Here is a 14,470-nt window from a genome sequence, read left to right as displayed (position 1 = left end):
TTCCTGTTTTCGATATAAGGTTTGCTCTCCACAGGGGATCTGTGATTTATTAGTCTCAGTGATGCATTCAGGAGGACTCGAAAGCGATCAGCGCAATTTTATCTTGAAGTCATACCTGATTCTGATCATTCCCCTTCCAGCTTTTATCATTAAGTAGATTCACTTGAGTAGACCTGCTTGAGATGCTCACGGTCAAAATAGTGGCCCCAAAAACCCTTGGTCTCTTACTGTCAAGCTCTGAGGGTGACTGGGCACTCTGGGCAGCATAGCAGGCAGCTTTGAATCTCTGGGAAATCCAATTCCTTCTTTTTTCCCCACTTGTATGGGGATGATTAGGGGGATGATTAGCGGGATGCCAAGCTCATCACCATCTACTTTCTGGGTGTTGTAATTTAACTGTTGTTCTTGGGGATTTTAGTCAGGTGGGAATTCTCCGATCGTCTCCAATATATGCTGCAGTCAGTCTTCTACAAAACACAGTGACAGCTTAGGAAGGCGTTTGCAAGAGGAGGTGCTGATGCTTTTTAAAGGCTATTAGTTATAGCGTTTGTTCAAAATGTGGTAGACCCCGCTTCAGTTTCCTTTTTTTGCCTGGAGCAATCAACCTACATCTTCCACTTTGCAGGCAGATATCCCAGCCGTCAAGCTGCGCGTTAGCTTCAGCTCTCCTGGTTGAAGCTGTGCTGCTATCCAGAAAAAGAAAGCGTGATTCACTGAGCCAGAAAGAGGATATATAAGAAAATGCTGCCCTCCAAGAATGGAGGTGTGCAGGCTCTGGTCCACGGTTTCAGAACTTGTTACTCATTTTACATTAGATGTTCCTGCAGCGAGCATCCAAAGTCTAGTATTTCCTGCCCATATGCTTGATGATTAATCTTTCGAACCATGCTTCATTATGCTTTTATTTGTTTGTTTTAAAGTCTAGTGCCTTTTTAAAATCAGCCGTAATAGGAAAGGTGAGCAGATGCAGTCTGGAGAAGAACGCTGGTGACTTGCAATTCATGTGCTGTCCTGGGGGATGGAGATACGGATGCTGATTGTCCCAGAAGTGAAGGAACTTAAACCATGGTGCTTTCCCTCCTGCCTTACAACAAAGGGCACCGTCAGTGGCTTTGTTATCAAACAAATGAGAAGTAGCAGCCTTACTAAGTAAAGGGGATACAGACTCTTCCACTGTGAAGGATTCCTGGTTGGCAGTCCTCAGAGCCAAAAGGGCCCTTCTGTATTTCTAGGTGAGGCATTCTGCAGGTAACATTTAGGAGTTCCTCTCAGCGACTGGGTTTTCCTAATGGCTGAATGACGACAGCTCCATGCTGTTTGTGTTGACTTTTGGTAACGCCATACTTGGCAAACGACCTGTTCAGTCAGCTGCCTCGTGCTGAAACATCCATCCTCATTCAGCACTACCTGAAGAGTGTGGACACTTGGCCTAAAGCCATGTATTTGCTCTGAGGGCTCAGTATGGTACAGCAAGGGACCTGTTGTTCCTGGCATGTGGGTTTCATCTCCTGGATGTGGCTGGAAGTGCTTTAAATGCTGGGTTGTCCTGGTCATTTAAGTAGGATGATGACTGCAATTACTAGGGTGGGTGTGTTAATGGGATATCTGTTGACATTATTAACTTATTAAATATCTATATGATATCTCTGTGTTCTTATTGTTAGTTTTAGGTTTAGCTTTGCTGTTTTGTGTAGATGTACTGATTAGCGTGGAAGAAACCAGCAGGAGTTGCTACATATTTGTGATCAGTCTGATTCTGACGTCCTTGGGATGATACCAGAAAGATGAGAGGTGCATTTTCTGTGTGTCCTGATTGTAAAGCAGCTCTGCTTGGATGGATGAAGTTTAGTGTCACATGCGATGTCACGTAAGGACAGAGTAGTTATGGGATTGGGAACTTCCACTGTCTGCAGCAATGCCTGAATCATTGCATTATCACTAGATTCTATAATGAACATGGGCCAGTTATAAACTCGCACTTGATTTATGTCTGGGATTTCCGTGGTGTGCAGTGCCTGCAAGCAGTGGGCAGGAGTTTTATAAACTGCTGGGTTTATTTGGGGATGAGATCTTGAAATCATGCAGAAAGTTCCTAGAATATCCTGTTGAGTAATGTAAGTTAGTTCTTGTAAATCTTAGGAGGGAAAATCTTAATCTATAAAAATACTTAATCTATTAAGAATGTCCATGGAGAGCTAAGCAAGTATGGCTATCGGTTTCATTCTTACCAATAGGATTATACCGCAAAGTGTGCTGAAGTGGTTGTGTTTACACTTGTATGTCTCTCTGCTGGTTTTGATTTAGTAGCAGGTGAGCACATCAGGCTCAATGTTTGTGAACTTCCAGAACTAATTGAATCATCATCCTTAAATGATGTTTCGTCTCTGTTCCAACAATATCAAATTGTATTAGCAAAACAGGTGTTTAAATCTAATACTTGGCTTTGGAGCGGCATCGTATCCTGGTTGGGAAGACCTTAGCTGAGATGCTGACAGTTTTCCCTCACTGAAGCTGGCAGTGCTGTCAGTGGTACGACAAGCAGTAGAATCTGATTGCTGTCCCATTTTATGAATATTTTGATTTCTGTCTTGCAAAGTGTTCTCACAACAGCCTTGGGGGCTAAGTGTTGGAGGAGAGCAATCTTAGTGAGCGGTGTCTTCAGACAGAAGATTTTAAAGTAGATGAAAGAATGGTCCCTTAGCTGGGACACTGACACGGCCTTCATTTGCCAGCGGCTCATCATTTCCTCCGTGTTGTTTATTCCTCCAGTCGGTAATTAGCATTGCTTCTTGCTTCCCTGCTGTGTGGGAACTGAGCTGCTGATTCAGAAGACTGAAGGTAGAGCACCACATTTCTTCTGCTTACCTGAAGAAGTTTGAGCGGAGCTATTTTGGATCAGCACGACTGCTACGGCAGCACTGTGTAACAAATTTAACATAAGCAGGATGGATGGCTGGCTCAGTCAGCATGGCTCACCCGGAGATCAGCAAGGACCTCAGCATGGTCTTCTCTATTATTTGTGTAGACAGATTGGTGAAATACATGCTCATCAAGTAGACTGCCAGGTGGTTGGGCCAGACTAGCTGACCATTGGCCTTAAAGGGTTGTGATCTGTGCTGCTGAGGGACACTGACAGCCAATTGTTAAGAATCTCCTGGGGGTTGATATTTGGACTAATTCTGTTTTAGGTCTTTAGGAAGCAACAGGGACAAGAGAAGGGCATGCACCCCCAGCTGGCTCCTGGGTGACAGCAAACTTAAGGGGGCAGTGTCCGAATGCTGAAGGGCAAGGCTGCAGTGTTTCTTGACAGTAGTGGGCTGACAGGAACCTTGTTTTGTTGGGGTATAACAACCCCATGCAGTGGTACAGGTTGGGGAAAGTGTGGCTGTAAAGCTGTCCAGCAGAAAAAGAACTGGAGGTGTTAGTCAACGGGCAGATGAACATGAGCCATCAGTGTGGCCAAGGACACCAATGACATCCTGGTCTGCATAAGCTTCGTACTCACTTCTATGCGTCACCACTTCAGGCTGTTACTCCCTCACCTCTGTTAGTGAAAGGGACTGGAAGATTACAGAGCCCTTTAAAGCCAAGGCAGATGGGTCATCTGAAAATGGGGCCAAGGCGAGCAGGAACTGGCTTGTTTGACTGCCTGAAGCGTAAGTCATTTTGCAACTTCCTGATGCAGTGTTTGTCATAGTGGTATTCTAGATTATTTTACAAAAAACACTCATTAATTAAAAGATCCTCTCAACTATAACGTTTGCTTTTCTTTGTTGTTATTGGAGGGAATACAGATATATTCCCCTTCTTTTGACAAGAGAAGACCTGAAGTCATTTTTCTGCTGTCTAGGAAGTGGCACAGCACTAAAGCTATTGTGGTGGGGCGGTAGCACTGACGTTTTCAGGGCGGCAGTTCCTTTTGAGATTCTGTAACTCGTCTTCTAATTGCACTTGGCATTTAATTATAGTGTCTCTGTGCGTGCTTGGCATGGTTGTGATTGCCATCTAGTGCATGGGGATAAGACTAGGGGTAATGGGTTGAAACTACAGCATAGGAAGTTCTGCACGAATGTGCGCAAGAACTTCTTTACGGTGAGGGTGACGGAGCACTGGAACAGGCTGCCCAGAGAGGTGGTGGAGTCTCCTTCTCTGGAGATATTCAAGACCCGACTGGACGCCGAGCTGTGTGATGTGGTGTAGGGAGCCTGCTTTGGCAGGGGGGTTGGACTCGATGATCTCTAGAGGTCCCTTCCAACCCCTACAACTCTGTGATTCTGTGATCTTTTTTAAAGTAAGCATAGGCTCATGATAATCTCTACTTTTGTTGCAGAAAAAAATGTGTGTGTTAACATTTATACCTCTGGAACTAGGCTTAAAGCTACAGTTTTAACACACATGCTTGCTTTGCAAATACCTGTGCCAGCAGAAAATTTTCTTTCTCCTTGGTAAGGTTGTTTATTATTGTCTCCATAACGCTGCTGTTGGAAGGAGTTGTGCAAGTGTGTCCTGAAAAAATAGCTGACTTTGCTTTGAAGCTGTAGCTCTGCTTTGAGACAAACTCTTTTCTGTGTGAATTGGGTCTCGTGGCTCCTTCCCCTCTTAGTGCTCTACCTCTGCTTGTCTCTAAGGTATCAACCAAAGATTAAAACTCTTCATCTGCACCAGGCATGTGGTCATTCTAATATCACAGCTGCTGTAATATCAGCCTTAAGTATTCACTATGATAGTATGCAAAGCTGCAGAATACATACAGATTTGTAGAACTGTATGCTGTTATCTACAGCCACTGAGTAAATCTCTGTGCAGTGACAATCTTTTTTGTTTGGTAGTGGTAAGATAATGGTATTTAGAGATCCACTTACATTTGAGAGATGCTCTTGATTCTGTCAGATGAACTGTGGAGAAGGCACGTGGCCAGAAATATGTTGCCCAGGGCCCCGTCCAACCTGGTCTTGAACACCTCCAAGGACGGGGCATCCATGGTGTCACTAGGATTTAAGCTATAGTTACATGCTGGTTTACATACAGGAGCACACCATACACTGGCTTTTTGCACTCGGATGGAAGTGATGCTGATGGGCTGTCGTCTTCCTGCTGGAAATCTGCAGGCAGTGCCAGAATGCAGAACAGCACCAGTGTCCCTGGGTGTTCATTCTAGAGCTGGACTAAGAAAGGCTCGTTTATCACTATAAGAAGGAAGTACTGTTGGACTGTTGGACCAACATTTGAACCGTTGCTTCTTAATCTCACGCCGGGTATATACACATATCAAAGAACCTTGCCTCCCTCCTACAAATTGGAGCGAGACATTTTTATTGGCGTAGTCGGCAGGATGCCCGTCGTGAGAGTGTTGTCCTTCCAAAAACTCGAAAATTTTTCTGTATGTACCTCCTGGAGTTGCGAGGAGCGATAATTTTGGTAACTTAGATGTGAGCACCTCTCCAGGAAGATCGCTCCACATTCTGAAACTTTACTGCTTAAGTGTTTACCTCTCGGGGACGTATGAATTAATTTTGACTATTTGCTCTTGTTTTATACGTGTGTGCCTCCTCGGGAAGACTATTTCGCATTTTTGTGGTTTAAGTAACTTGTAACGTATTTTGGAATTTGAAAGTTTTGTGTGTGCGCCTCTTGGGGAAGTGAGGAAGTAATTTTTTGACGTTTGCGCTTCTCCAAGAAGTTTATTCCTTTTTGAGAAACCTAGAAGTGTTTTGAAACTTGTGTGGCTTTAAGCTTGAAGTTTTTCTGGCCTGACAGGGTAGCCAGGAGCGATTTAGGTGTTTACACTTTCTTTTTAAGTGTTGATTGAGCTTCTTGGTCTTTTGTGAAAGGGAGGAATGATTGCAGCATTTGCATTTGTTTGATAGGTCCATACTTCCCTGGGGAGGGGTAAGGACTTAATTGTGCCTTCTCTTCCCTTATTGTGTATCTTTTAGGGTATCGAGAAATGAGTGAAAGTATTGTCACAATGAAAAGTGAAAATGTGCTATTTGACCTTTTAGAAAAGCATGGTGCTCGGCCCTCTTTATCAGGGGTGGATTGGGCACGACAAAACTGGTATAACTTGCAGAGTGTTTCCGACCGTATTAGTGTTCTGCAAGGGAATGCTCGTACCTGAGCCGGGAAAGGAAAATCGTTTATTTGTGCGGTACTCGGTGCTGCTTTAAAAGCTGCCGTGGAGTTCCGAGATGAAAAGCATTCGGCAGAAACCCAAACCATACAAGCATTACAGGAATCAGTTAAAGTAATGAAAGAATTGGTAAAAACTCTGCAGAATCAAATAGTGAACCTTGAAGAACAATTACAAAGAGAGCAACATAATACAGTTTTGTTGCAAATGGCTTTTAAGGAACTATTAACATATAAGAATACTAGCAATACTGCTGTCCATAATTTGCCTCAAGAAAAAACTTTTCCTCAGAAGGAACTACAAGGAATAAAGGAAGGGCTTGACAAATTAGAGGACTCGCCAGCCCAATTGCGTCCTTTGATAAAAACTGAATATACGTTTGATAACAGTGAGGATCTGGACCCTCAAATGAATGTTAAAGAAATTCCCTTTTCTGCCACTGAATTAGCAAAACTGAAAAAGGATTTTAGCCGCTCTCCAAAGGAATCAGAGACGGAATATGTGTGGAGGGTTAGTCTCACTGGTGGAGACCAAATACTGTTAACTGAAAAGGAAGCTGAAGGTTATTGGGGGCCTGGAGTATTTTTAACTACTGGTAACAACAGTGCTCCTTGGTCCCTAACACAAAGGGCTGCCTATTGGGCAGGTGGTCTTAACCCTTTAGAAAGGGGAGACCCACTTGCTATTAATGGGACGGTCGATCAATTGGTTGAAAGTGTTCAAAAAGCTGCTTGTCTGCAAATGATGTATGATAGAAAGCTGCAGACACATCATGGATCACCTATGATGATGCCTGTGGATCCTGAAAGGATGACTCCTTTAATCAGGGGGCTTCCAGAATCACTGAAACCTATAGGTATACAACTACAAGGAAAGATACAAGCTATGCCTCAGGAAGAAAGAACCCTAGCAACATTAGAAGGAACTGGCACCTCAGGCCATTTGCAGTCGGGATATAAAGTATGGACATGGGGGGAGGTTGCCCAAGAGTTGATTAATTATGAAAGGAAATATGGGCCTGTGGCTTCTTCCAGTATATCTGAGCCGGAGGAAGTAAGGCTTGCAGCAACCATCCTTGCTCCTAGGCCACCTAGCCCAAAACTCTGTGGAACTGGAAGGGTCTCATTGCCAGTAAGAACAGGTAGGCGAAATATTGATCATAAACGTAATCGTCTCTGGACGCTGGGCTGGCAAAAGGGTGTTCCACGAGACTTGATGAATGGATTACCCACAGTCAGGTTAGAGAAATTAGTTAACTTGTGGCCAGAACAAAAGCTCAAGGAAAGCTGATGCTTTCGCCCCCTCCCCCAGATGAGTGGGAGGTGGGGGGGGGAAGGCAGTGAAGTGTGGATGTTTATTAGAAAGCTCACAACAAAAGGAGATCCTCGATTTAACACCTTCTGTCCCAAGGCCTCCCCACTCCTGCCAATTGCCCCTGTGAGTCACGATCCAGTTGCTGATAAGCTAGGGAAACACTTATCTCTCTGGCCAGCCTGTGTCCACTGACTCAGCTAACATGAGACCAGTTTCCTTAACCTTAATGAAATCCCTTAACAAATATCCTTAGAAGGCTAAGGACACCCCGATAAAGAAATGTAAAATTAACTCTCACTGGTTTGTACCATCATTTTTTAATTGTATTAACAAAGCCCCAAAAGGGCAAGTTGTTGTCTTGTTTTATTTTTCAGAAGATCCCCGTGGGACCTTTACTGAACACAGAATGACTGATAGCTGACTTTAACCATTTGTGTTTTGTGACAGAAAAGTTGAAGATGTGATCACGCTAGAATTCTGAATATACCTCTTGATTACATATTTTGGTTGCAATAGTATTACGTTTTGTTTGTTGTGGTTGTGGACTGTGATTGATATCAGTCCTTGGATCTGTTAAAACTTCACAATTTGGTTCATAGTTTCTTTTTCAGGTCATTCTGACTTTCTGGTACTTTCTGCACAGTGATAACCATTCCTTCTGATCCCTTCTTTTACCCCCTTTTTTTTTTTTTTGTCAAAGTGATTATGATTTGCATGTAACTCCTCCATGCTGTTTCCAAATTCCTAACAAATTGGGAAATGAGCCAAGGGACCTATCTAATATCTGTTAAATGTGGTCAAAAATGAAATCTTTTATAAAACGCTTTGCAGTGATGTTTTTCAGTGTCACATAAATTCAGGAGTTCCATACAAAACGTGGTTGTTGGAAAATGTCTAAGTTTTGATAAGAGATGTGTATGTTTCTGGGATTATCCCTCTTATGGTTTATACTGTGGGGTATCCCACATACTGTCCTGTGAAAAGTTCAGTAGTCTATAACAGTACTTTAACTTCCCAAACTAGCATTTATATCTCTCAGCAATTGAACTGCTTTGGAAATGCTCAAGTGGACAGCAGCTGACACAAATACCCCTATTTATTTGTTTTACTTGTTTATTTGATACTATTAGTTATTGTCACTGTCTTTGTGATTGTTAAATGTTTATGGTATATATATTGATGGAAAACAATTATGACCTTACAAGTAACCTTATGTTTAATGTGTTATCAATCAAGGTTTTGATTGAATGATGATGATTGTGTAACATTTAATTCCCCCATATCACCCATCCCTCTTTTCCCTTATGCTTACTTTTTTTTTTATTTCCTCACCACCGTGAATGGTCATTTGCGCATCAATTTCAAGCAACCTTTGAGCCACGGGGTGGTGTGAAAGACAGAACTGGTTTTCTTTTGTTGTCTCAAAGCTTGCTTCATGAGGCCTTTCTGATGATAAGACTGGCGACTGCTAACTATCTAGGAGGGTGAATGGTGGGTGTTGTTGTGCCACAGTACTTCTGCTTATGATTGCAAAGATAAGCAGAGGCAGAATGAGCATTCTTTCTCAGGGGTGCTGCTCGAAGCAGCGGACCACTGCAGAAGGCGATAACGCTTGTGTCCGGCAACAGAGACCCCCTCTTCCTTCCTTGCTGGCTCATCTGTGGCCAGGAATGTCACAAAAGCTGGTTGTAAATCATCTTTTGAGAAGTGTTTGCCTGTTTGTTCAGAAGTTTGGTATTTCCCTCAAAAAATGCTGAGCTGCAATTCTCAGACTTCGAAGAGGAAAATTCCCACCGAAACGGGGGATAAAAGGCCCTCGCTAAACTGGGGACTTTGGAGACAAACTCCCGAAGACACCTTTGACGGAGAATTCCCTGAGGGGAAAACCTCGTCGGAAGAACCCCCGGGACCGGCTTGCTGCGTAACTCCCTGGCTGTCTCCCATCCCCCGCGGTGATCAGACGAGTTCCTGAGATCATCGGACCTACTGTGTACCTCGCTGGACCCACGGTGGTGACTATCTCTTTCGCTCTCTGCAAAGACTCCTTGCTTATATTTCCTACTTTCCCCTATCGCCTACCTTCCCTTCCCCATCTCCCTAAAAACGGCTAGGACTTTAATAAACTGGTTGGACCAACATTTGAACCGTTGCTTCTTAATCTCACGCCGGGTATATACACATATCAAAGAACCTTGCCTCCCTCCTACAAATTGGAGCGAGACAACTGGCATCTGAAAGCATAAACCCTTCTTCGTGGTCTTTGGAAGTAAAGTTGTACTAGTCCAGTTGCCTTAAATAGTTGTTTTTTTCCACTGTCGTATAATTGATGACATTCCTGTAACATATTGTTCTTATTAAGTCATAAGTTTTATTGTCTGTTTTCTAAATGAAATATCAAACTCTGCTGTCCTACATCCAGATTGAAACCACGCCCTAAAGGAAAAGAGCACGGCGAGTTCGGAGCCATTCTGCATCTGTGCTGCTGCAGGAGACAACCATGTCACATTTCCATTTCTGTCCTTGCTTTTGCATTATCACCACTGTAACTAAATAGTGAGCTGTTGCAAGCTGAAGGTGAAATTCTGGCTGAGTTGGTTTGAAGCAGGCCTGGTACGGCTGTTCATGGTTGTGTATCTGTGGATATTTGCTCAAAGGAAGGTCTTGCTGCTTCTTTATCTTGTCCTGCTGCCCGATATTTCTCTTTCTCCTGAGCCATTTTCGTTGCACTGCGCCAGCTGAACTCATTAGTCCAGCAGAGAAACATGCGCTTTTTGCCAGATTAACAAATTCAGCTAGTAAGGAGAGCAGCCTGCTGCGCCAGAGCTGGCACCGGGTAATGTGGGGGATGGAAGGAGCCTGAGTTCTGTTGGCTGTTGGCTTTTATTTCTTTATATCAACCATTTCAGAAAATGGTGTTTCAAAGTAGTAAATTAGGCCACCTGCTTGCTTATTCTTGGGTGCCTACAGCACATCATTTGTTTGGAGTCGCATCCCAAGGCAGCGAGCCTCTGAGCTGCAGCTGTAGTTACTGTTGCTGTGGTGGTACATGTATGTGTTGGTGGAGACATACCCAGCAGTGCTGCAGGTGCTTGGGGGGTACCATGTTCGAGGAGCTGTTGTAAATACCTGTTCATAAGCTATTGGATCTCTTCTCCACGTTCTGTGTTTTGTTCTGCTTTCCTGCCGCTGCTGTTTTCAGATGGGCTTAGCGTGTGAGTGCATTTAACATCAGCAGACAACTGCTGGAACTGAGAGCAGCTTTCAAACTGCTGAAATCAGTGAGTTAATTCTGAATCTGCTGAAGGACCAAAACGTATTCACTGACCAAATTGCTGCTACTCACGGTTTGGATTCTCCCTGTCACCGTATCACGTTTCAGAGCCTCCCAGGCCAGTAGCAATGAGGAACTACAGAGCTGCCGTTCCTCTGAGCACAGGGCTGGCACCAGAAGAGTTTTTGTGCGGCAACACATTGGGCGTATGTCTAGTGAGTTCAGGTGACGAGGGAGGGCCTGGTAAGTAACTGTGGTGTGAAGAGGTGAGGGGTGAGCATTTCACAAGTCTTGTTATAAAATGAAGCACGTCTGTTTCTTGGGTTGTTTCCTTTTTTCTGCTTTGCATGCATTGCCCAGTATATTCCAGGAATTGTAAGATTCATTATGTATTTTTTTTGTAATGAAATCAGCTTGGAAGTTGTAAGTGAAATAAACACAGGTAGCGTTTTACTTGTATTTGATTTACTTCACCATATGCATTGGTCACCACGTGGATTGATGGGCTCAGGCCAGTTGTATGAGGTTCATTGAGACCAATTTTGCTCACAACAGCCCCATGCAGTGCTACAGGCTTGGGGCAGTATGGCTGGCAAGCTGTAAGGAAGAAAATGATCTGGAAGTGCTAGTCAACAGCTGGCTGAACGTGAGCCAGCAGTGTCTCCAGGTGGCCAAGAAGGCAAATGGCATCCCAGCTTGTATCAGAACTAGCGTTGCCAGCAGGAGTAGGGGAGTGATCATCTCTCTGATGAGGCCGCACCTCAAATACTGTGTTTGGCTCTGGGCCCCTCACTACAAGAGAGATGTTGAGGCCCTGGAGCACATCCGGAGAAGGGCAACAAAGCTGTGAAGGATTTGGAGCACAGGTCTTATGGGGAATGTCTGTGGGAACTGGGGTATTGTTCTGTCTGGAGAAGGCTACTCAGGAGAGACCTCATTTCTCTCTACAGTGACCTGAGTGGACGTTGTAGCCAGGTGGGAGTTGGGCTCTTCTCCCAGGTAACTAGTGATAGAATGAGAGGTAATGGTCTTAAGTTGCACCTGGGGAAGTTCAGGTTGGATATTAAGAAAAATTTCTCCTCTAAAATAGTGATGAGGCATTGGAACAGGCTGCCCATGAAGGTGGTGGAGTCATTATCCCTGGAGATGATGGAAACAAATGGAAAGAGATCGAGGGGAGAAACAGTGAAAGAATAGACGAAACAAAGGTGAAAGAGATTTTCCACCACATTCTTGGATCCAGTGTTGTCTTGAGTTGGAGCCTTGCTCTGTGGGTGGAGACTCAGCCAACAACAAAATGTGTGTGTTCACCATCAAGTATTCCAGTCGTTTAGAGGATGCCGTTGAGGTGGCAGGTCCCTCACATCTGTTCAGCAAGGGAGTTCTAGAAGATAACAGAGTTTTTGACAACGGCCTCTGGTGGTTGTGCACCCTCTCCTCAGTAAGATGCCATGAAGGGAAGCGGGTAAACCTGCTCATTGCCCTGCCTCTGCAGGACCAGTTCTTCTCTTTCTCGAACTCAAGTTGTTGAGTCAGTTTCTACTGACTACATGAAGCAGTGCCTTTTGTGAAGGAACGCAGCCCTGGGTGCTGTTTGTGTCCTGAGCATTTGCTCTTTTTTGCAAATATTATCCCGTCTGATTTGTCCCAATGCTCTTTCATTGGTAGCCCTGGTAAAAAGTGAAGTGTGTCAGGGAAAAGGGTGTAAATAAGGGGCTGGGGGATTAGAAGGAGCCGCTCTGCTGACACCTTGCATTGGACTGCTTGTGAACTCTGGCATCATCTGCATTTGTGGTTTCTGTAGGGAAGCTGAGGCTTAGCATATAAGAGAATAGCATCATTCTGAGCATTTCGTAGTCGTGTGCATTTTAAGGTAGTAATTGTGATGGATGTGTTCATTCCATGGTATCCTGTGTGGTTCAAACTGTCCACGGGTATTTATTCTGTCCTTGTGCAAATAAACAATAGAATTACAGATCATTAGGAAAAATGTCTAATTGTGAATTAGGATGACTTTCTTCCTGCGAAAAGGCTTTTTGTTTTCTACTTTTTCCTCTTCTCTTACCTCCCTCTCAGCTCTGGATTCAAGGATGTATCGGTGTTTATAATTCTTGTATCTCGGTTTTTGCACTGTCTTCTGTGGAATACTTCAATGATACAGGGTTTTATTTTGGTTATTTGGGTTTTTTGTTGTTGTTGTTATGTGTGTGCATGGTTGTTATCTCAGAATTTTGTTAGACTGTAGCTAGCTTCAGCACGTTCAAAGCATATTATCAATTTTCTACACCCAAATAACAAGTTCAGCTGGGGAATTCTATTTCCCAAACCCAGAAAAGTGGTAGAGCAGGCCTGTTGGTACAGAACCAGCCAAAACCTGGATGTACCTGTTAGCAACAGATTTTTGTTGCTGAATTCCATTCACTCTTGTGTCACTTCTTGGTTTTCAGTGTTGGAGTTGCTGAGTCAGCCTTCATGTTTGCTTGTAGTGTAAGGAGCCAAGCAGCTCCATGGTTGTCAGCAGTGCGAGAAGGAGTGCTGCAAGTGATTGTCTGCCTGTGGTTGAGATTTGACAGAAAGGGATGCTAAAGTTTTCAGGGAATGATAGCAGATACAATGATCCTCACTATCACTGCAGATAACTGCTGAGCTTCTGTTTTAGGTGGTTTCCAATGGAGTGTGTGGAGGAAGAGTTGTGAAACAAGTATGTAGATGAGGAGTTATGTAGAAATAGTTTCCTGGTGGCCTTGTGAATTGACTCTGATGGAAGCTTCGGAACTTTGAATATTAATAGTTAGTCAGAAATTAATATTAGGGAAATTTTAGGCATCCCAGAAGCATAGCAATCCTACACTTAGGATCAAACTCTTGCATCTTACTCTTGTCTTTGAGGTTTGTGGAAGATTGTATCCCAGCATATGCTGTTGTCTGTTTCTGTAATTAAAGAAGCATTTCTTCTTTCAAGCAGGGAATCATTAGCAGAATGACGGAGTCGGTGAAAAACATTGTACCAGGATGGCTACAGAAGTATTTTAATAAAAGTGAAGATGAATGTGCAGATACAAATGAATCTACAAACCAGGAAGAGAATCCAGTAAATTATCATCACGATTGTGGAGATGAAGATACCATAATGACCGATGGGAGAGTCACGCCTGAACCAGCAGGAATTAACCTGGAAGGTATGTGAAAAATCATGTCGTGTTCTGGTTATTTCTGTTTCCTCACAGATTTCTGGTTTCAAATCTAAATAACCAAAGGAATTTGCTAAGAGGGTTTTTGATGTAATTAAAATCAGCCCCTCCTCCGCAAGTTAACAAAAAAACCACCCAAACCTCAAAACAACAGTTTGTGAAACTGTCTCTTAGCTTTAAACTGTAAATAGAGTTGTAAAGCACAGAACTTACAACTCTTGGAAGCCGTCCGTTGACTTCATGTACTCTATTAGTCAGGGAGGAAACGTTGAAAATACTCACAAGTGTGCTAAATTGTATTTTCTGTTTTATTTTTTAGAAGACCTGTTAGACTTTGTCTAACTGCCTTAGGCAGTTAAAAACATTAATTTGTTTTGAAGTCCTGAGAACAAAAAGTAGATTCCAGAATGGCAGAGGAAACATTTCTTCTCATGTCTTGATTTTTAAAATTTTATTTATTTTTTTATTTGTTTATTACTTTTTGGACTTTGATCGATTTAGTAAAGCTCCTTGTTAGCTTAATAGCGAGCTGAGGAACTCATGCATGTGATATATTACATTATT

General features: G+C 43.3%; 1 protein-coding gene across 1 annotated transcript in view; it reads left to right on the top strand.

Annotated features, from left to right (window-relative positions):
- The window catches only part of LOC146759764 (nuclear pore complex protein Nup153-like), a 35,033-nt gene that overhangs the window by 1,296 nt on the left and 19,267 nt on the right, over positions 1 to 14,470 (top strand). Inside the window, exon 2 of the mRNA XM_085509648.1 lies at positions 13,678 to 13,894. Coding sequence (XP_085365774.1) covers positions 13,678 to 13,894 — 217 coding nt within the window. The remainder of the gene's footprint in view (positions 1 to 13,677; positions 13,895 to 14,470) is intronic.

The sequence above is a fragment of the Coturnix japonica genome, chromosome 9 (assembly GCF_054131305.1).
Source record: "Coturnix japonica strain WE chromosome 9, WE-NBRP24, whole genome shotgun sequence".
In the NCBI taxonomy this organism is placed as follows: domain Eukaryota; kingdom Metazoa; phylum Chordata; class Aves; order Galliformes; family Phasianidae; genus Coturnix; species Coturnix japonica.
The sequence above is the reverse complement of the archived record's forward strand: the minus strand, read 5'-3'. Positions and strand labels throughout refer to the sequence as shown.